Source organism: Sinocyclocheilus grahami, unplaced genomic scaffold (assembly GCF_001515645.1).
Source record: "Sinocyclocheilus grahami isolate Dianchi unplaced genomic scaffold, SAMN03320097.WGS_v1.1 scaffold103.1, whole genome shotgun sequence".
NCBI classification, from domain to species: Eukaryota; Metazoa; Chordata; class Actinopteri; order Cypriniformes; family Cyprinidae; genus Sinocyclocheilus; species Sinocyclocheilus grahami.
The window spans coordinates 349,998-356,369 of record NW_015505282.1 but is presented as its reverse complement, the minus strand read 5'-3'; the positions used below and the strand labels follow the sequence as shown (position 1 = coordinate 356,369).

The 6,372-nt window shown below is 40.0% G+C and overlaps 1 protein-coding gene across 1 annotated transcript in view; it reads left to right on the top strand.

Annotated features, from left to right (window-relative positions):
* Window positions 1–6,372, top strand: part of sirt7 (sirtuin 7) — a 24,323-nt gene that overhangs the window by 11,757 nt on the left and 6,194 nt on the right. Inside the window, 3 exon segments of the mRNA XM_071582391.1 lie at window positions 1,044–1,114; window positions 1,231–1,303; window positions 5,420–5,518. Of these exon segments, the coding sequence (XP_071438492.1) occupies window positions 1,044–1,114; window positions 1,231–1,303; window positions 5,420–5,518 (243 nt within the window).

Below are 6,372 nucleotides of genomic sequence, written 5' to 3'. Positions count from 1 at the left end.
AGCGGTTGGGAATTGTAATTGCATTTTTATTTATAAAATGAAAGACAGCCGAATATCAATAATATCATATAATGTGTATGAATGTAACATAACAACTTGTGGGATGCATGAAACCATATTATCAAATGCAAGTAAACTTTTGAAACATTTAAATGTTTCAAAAGTTTACTTGCATTTGATAAGAAGCTGCGTGGGCAAAAATTACATGTAAACAATTTTAAGGCTATTTTGGCTATGCTCATCGGTAGTCTGTTTACTGGTATAGGGCTATAGCCAAGCCGTTAAAATTAGACCCCAGATTGCCTCGATTTCGCCAGGTGGGCTAAAAGCAGACTACACGTAGCCCATCCAATTTAGAGCTAAATCGTGGCTACATAGACCATGTCATGAAATGACAGTTATATCTTTGTAGCTATTATTGACACTGCGAACATGATGGGATATCAACCATCTCATGCGCTGTCTGGCCAAAAACTACAGTGAATCAGGTTTGACTATAAGTGGGCTACAGATAACCGCTCTGACTACGAGCTAAATCGTGGCTACGCACAGGTTACGTATTGAACATTTCAAAGAAATGAAACCACACACTTTGTAAACGCTGTTACTTTGCTTACATGATGGAATATCATACATCTCACAAGTTATTTTGCCAAAAAAACGACATGAAACCAAATTCAAGGTTATTTGGGATAGAAGTGGGTAACACATTGCCGGACTAAATCAGGTTTATACTTAACCTAGACATTGAAATGACGGCTATTGCTTGCTGGGATATGAACAGGTTGCACATCAGTGATAACAACAATAGCACTAATTATTTCTATTATTAAGGGTAAAGTGGTTATTTTTTGGGATTAATTTTGTTCTTCTGGTTCAAAAAGCAAAGTTGAACCAACGTCACGAAAAGTGCATTGCAGTGGTGATTGACAGCTGTGGCTGGAGAGTACGTCTACGTCTTAAGTTTTGAGTTGTAAATGGTTATAAATATTAGATATGTTGTCCATCTCTGTGTTAATTGTGTAGGTTTGTGTTCTCGTCAGGCCGCCTCCATCCCAGACTATCGGGGGCCCAGTGGCGTGTGGACTCAGCTGCAGAAGGGCCGATCTGTGAGGTGAGGGATACACTACTACAGTGGTTCCTGTCTAGAATATGGATTTAGAGTTTAAGAGTTAGCCCTGCCTACTGTTTCTGATCGGGTGTGTTCTGCCACATGTTAACATCCGTCAGTGCGTCAGATCTGAGTCGAGCTGAGCCCACTCTCACGCACATGTGCATCTGGATGCTACACAAAGTGAAGATGGTGAGTGACGACACATGGTTTGTGTGTAATGTTTCTGTGAATGATCAGAATCCCGCATACATACAGCACACTGACATTGAGTGGTTTGTACTATATAGCAAATCTCAATAGCTTGATTGTTATATCGGCGGAAAACAAACTATATTATCGCCCCGTGATATATCCATTTTTTTTATATAGTACTTTTTTGCAGTTTGATCAGAAGGTACAGTAAGTTACATATTCTAGTATTTGGGAGCAGAGTTATTAAAGTCATTATCTACTATCTATCTATCCAGTAACTGTTTACATGTAATCTGGATTACGTAATCAGATTCCAAAAATTAAGTACTTAAAATGCTCATAATCAGATTACAGTTACTTTTTATGGATTACGGGATTACATATTATTCACACAATAGCAGTTACTTTATAATTCATTCATTCGAATTCTTTTTTTCTTGCTTGAAGTTTCCTTTTTAAAAATCCGACTGTCTGTCATACCATTTATTTACAATATGGAATGGTCATATAAATAACTTTGCAATCCGTGCTTCTAAATTTGGGGGGGAAACACTCTGTATGAAACAAATAAACATGAAATGTATCATTGATTATGAATGGTAAATTTAAATCAGGTTAGGTAAAAAGTAATCTGAAAAAAGTAGGCTGAATACATTACCTAAAATAAATAGCCTAGGTTACGTTACTAACTAGTATTCTTCATGTAATCTGTAATCAGTAACAGGCTACAATTTGTACGTAATCTACCCAGCATTGTATCCGCACACATAAAGTACAGGTGCATCTCAATAAATTAGAATGTCATGGAAAAGTTCATTTATTTCAGTATTTCAACTAAAATTGTGAAACTTGTGTATTAAATAAATCAGCAGAAGGAAGCATGAAGTGCTCCGAAATTTCTTGGTAAACGGGTGCAGTGACGTTGGTTTTCAAAAAACACAATGGACCAACACCAGCAGATGACATTGCACCCCAAATCATCACATACTGTGGAAACTTAACACTGGACTTCAAGCAACTTTGGCTATGAGCTTCTCCACCCTTCCTCCAGACCAGGGCTGCCCAAACTCGGTCCTGGAGGGCCGGTGTCCTGCAGAGTTTAGCTCCAACCCTAATCAAACAGACCTGAACCAGCTAATCAAGGTCTTACTAGGCATACTAGAAACTTCCAGGCAGGTGTGTTGAGGCAAGTTGGAGCAAAACTCTACAGGACATCGGCCCACCAGGACAGAGTTTGGACACCCCTGCTCCAGACTCTAGAACCTTGGTTTCCAAATGAAATACAAAACTTTCGCTCATCTGAAAAAGAGGACTTTGGACCACTGGGCAACAGTCCAGTTCTTCTTCTCCTTAGCCCAGGTAAGACGCCTCTGACGTTGTCTGTGGTTCAGGAGTGGCTTAACAAGAGGAATACGACAACTGTAGCCAAATTCCTTGACACGTCTGTGTGTGGTGGCTCTTGATGCCTTGGCCTCAGTCCATTCCTTGTGAAGTTCACTCAAATTCTTGAATCGATTTTGCTTGACAATCCTCATAAGGCTGCGGTTCTCTCGGTTGGTTGTGCATCTTTTTCTTCCACACTTTTTCCTTCCACTCAACTTTCTGTTAACATGCTTGGATACAGCACCCTGTGAACAGCCAGCTTCTTTGGCAATGAATGTTTGTGGCTTACCCTCCTTTTGAAGGGTGTCAATGATTGTCTTCTGGACAACTGTCAGATCAGCAGTCTTCCCCATGATTGTGTAGCCTAGTGAACCAAACTGAGAGACCATTTTGAATGCTCAGGAAACCTTTGCAGGTGTTTTGAGTTGATTAGCTGATCGGCATGTCACCATATTCTAATTTGTTGAGATAGTGAATTGGTGGGTTTTTGTTAAATGTGAGCCAAAATCATCACAATTAAAAGAACCAAAGACTTAAACTACTTCAGTCTGTGTGCATTGAATTTATTTAATACACAAGTTTCACAATTTGAGTTGAATTACTGAAATAAATGAACTTTTCCACGACATTCTAATTTATTGAGATGCACCTGTATACTCGTGTAGGGCGATATATCATATATTGCAAATCTCTACTGCTTGCACAATACAAGTCACCATTATTTAATTAGTGCCTTTTACAATACAGATTGTCAAAGCAGCTTTACAGTATTAAACAGGAAAATAGTGTCGAAGTAACTGTAATTTGTGACTATATTATTATAACTTGTAACTAAATGTGATTATATTATCGCCCAGTTACAATATAGTCTAGCTAAATGCAACTATAATATGGAACTACATTTCTGCCGAAACTCTGCATGCGAAAGATCATATTTTGAGCGCGCAAAAGTGCGTTTTGCACGCGCGTGAACTGAGTTTTGTGGAGAAAATGTTTGTCTCGCAAAGAAGAAGTATTTCGAGCGCACGAAAATCAATTTTGCTTTTAAAATACGTTTTTGGATGCGTGCAGACCTTCTCTTTTGCCCGTGCAACGTTTCACTAGCTTCTCAGCTGATGCCCGCTGCCCTCAGTGCTCACTAAATGCCAACAGCTCGCCTGCTCAACACAACCCAGCGTTACAATGTGCCATAATTCCAGCCAATCAGAGACCGAGGCTGCTAAATTCTGATTGGCTGCCTTGAGAACCAATCACAACATTTCTTGCATTGCCTCGACAGCAGAAGAGGAAAAATGCAGTGCATGCATAATTATTATGCAAGTTGATGTTCGGATCATATTTTTTTCCAAGCACATTTTACTAATTCCAAACGACATCAATCTTAATAACTACTATTAATCTTGTATTTAATCATTTATAATTGATATATAATTATTCATGAAGGCTAGAAGTGAACATTTTCTTATATTCAGGTGTGCATAATTAAGCAGATTTTCTTTTACAGATAAAATGAGCCAAAAAAGAGATTTAACTCAGACTGAAAGTAAAAAATTATTAAATGCCCATGAGAAATATTCAAAACTAATACAATACTAGAAATTGCGAAGTTAATGCATAACCATTGGACAGCAAAATGCTCAGTGGGTCAACAGGGTCAGTCAAAAACATGTGGAGAAGAAAATATGCATGTTAACTGCAAAAGGATTAGGAATTAAGGTGAAGAATTAGGTGTGAAATCACCAGGAGCCATTTAGTCTCCAGCGCCACCATTTTCCAGAACTGCAACCTACCTGGAGTCTCCAGAAGTACAAGCTGTCCGGTTCTCGGAGACTTAGGAGAAGTATAGAATCCTAAAAAATTACCCCTACTTAATAAGAATCACATACTGAAGTGTAGTAAAATACTTGAAGACTGATTTATATATATACGAAACGCGAGCTAAAGTTTTCTATCTCAGAGTGCAGCAGCTCGATGCGTCGATGTGAAGCAAAAGTCAAAGAGAGAAGACGCGGTACAGCTGAATCACCGCTGTTTTCATCTGATGGTTTGTGTGGATTTATTTACTCATCTAACCTACACGCTATATTGAATAAAGGTTTTGCAGTAATTTCCCTCATTTTAAAGTCGAAAGCTGCGGGAATGAGTAATGCGATGTATGCGCAATCCCGCAACGAAATTCAGGTTCTGATTAAACATAATTCTATTATACAGAGTATTGTGAAATTGATTTTCATGATTTTTTCAAAAACTTTTTGAGTTTATTTATTTTTACATAAACCTGGAAATTGCTGTTCAATGACTTTTCCAGGTTTTTCATGACTGTACGAACCCTAATGTGATGATCGGGTGCGGTTATCTAAATCAGACAAAAATACAGGTGCGGGTGGATAATTTATTTGAAGCTGCGGATTCGGGTGACGTTTTTGCTCATCCGCGCATCACTAGTCTGCACATATCCAAAAACGTATTTTAAAAGCAAAATTGATTTTCGTGCGCTCGAAATACTTTCTTCTTTGCGAGACAAACATTTTCTCCACAAAATTCAGTTCGCGCGTGTGCAAAACGCACTTTTGCGCGCTCAAAATATCTTTTGTGCGCAGAATTTCGGCAGAAATGTAATTCCATATTATAGTTGCATTAAGATATTACAAACATTATGATTTTCTGTAAAGCTGCATTGAAACGAGGTGTTTTGTGAAAGTGCTATAGAAATGTGTTTAACTGTTGCAGGTTGAGCATGTGGTCTCGCAGAACTGTGATGGTCTTCACCTGCGCAGTGGTTTGCCCAGACACGCTGTCTCTGAACTCCACGGAAACATGTTCATTGAGGTCTGCGAATGAGATCTGCGACGTTTGTCATATATTTAAAGTGAAAGTGTCTTGATGCACTTGTCTTGAAGGATAGCACAGAGATATCAAAATCTAATGTAGAATACAGTCTTTTACTCCCAGTTATGGGGCCAGTTTTACTAACAGCTTGCGCCAGTGCAAACGTCTTTTGGCATTAAAATAGTACTGTCAGGATTTATTAAAGACACGCAGTGACGAATTAGAGCTGAAAAGGCGTGGACACAGTTATTTTTGTGCCTGACCTTATTGAATATGCTTCCCCTTCGGGAACTCGAGCTGCGTCGGAAAACGCTAGGGGAACGCCTTCAGCGATACCAAGCTCTGAATCATATGTGTAATCAGTCGAACGATGGGCGAGACGTCCGCGGCGGGTGACGTCATGACCAGGAAGCTTTAAAAGCACGTGAGGTGCCGCCGGCGCTAGCTTTCTGTCATTCAGCGAAGCTCTCTGTGTGTGTCGGTCACGATTTATGTTCTGTGAGTCTTATTTATTGTTGTCTGTCCAAAAAAGTGCACAAGCATCCAAAATAAGCTCCAGCAGAGAAAGAAAAGAAATGTCTAAGCAAAAGACAAAAAAGGGCGAAAGTAGATCGCGTGACAGACTGTGTGTTCCTCCCTGCCCACGCTACATCACGAGCGGGGATACACACAGTTTGTGCGTGGTCTGCTTGGGAGCGGAGCAAGCGGCGTCGGCTCTCAAGAGGACTGACTGTCCGCATTGTGAGCAGTTGCCACTGCGTTTGCTTCTCTCCCGGAAGGCTCTCTTTGAAGAGGGAGCCTTCACCAGCGTTCCTCACGGTGCTGGCCCCGCTTCCGCCGAGGCGGAGCGGCAG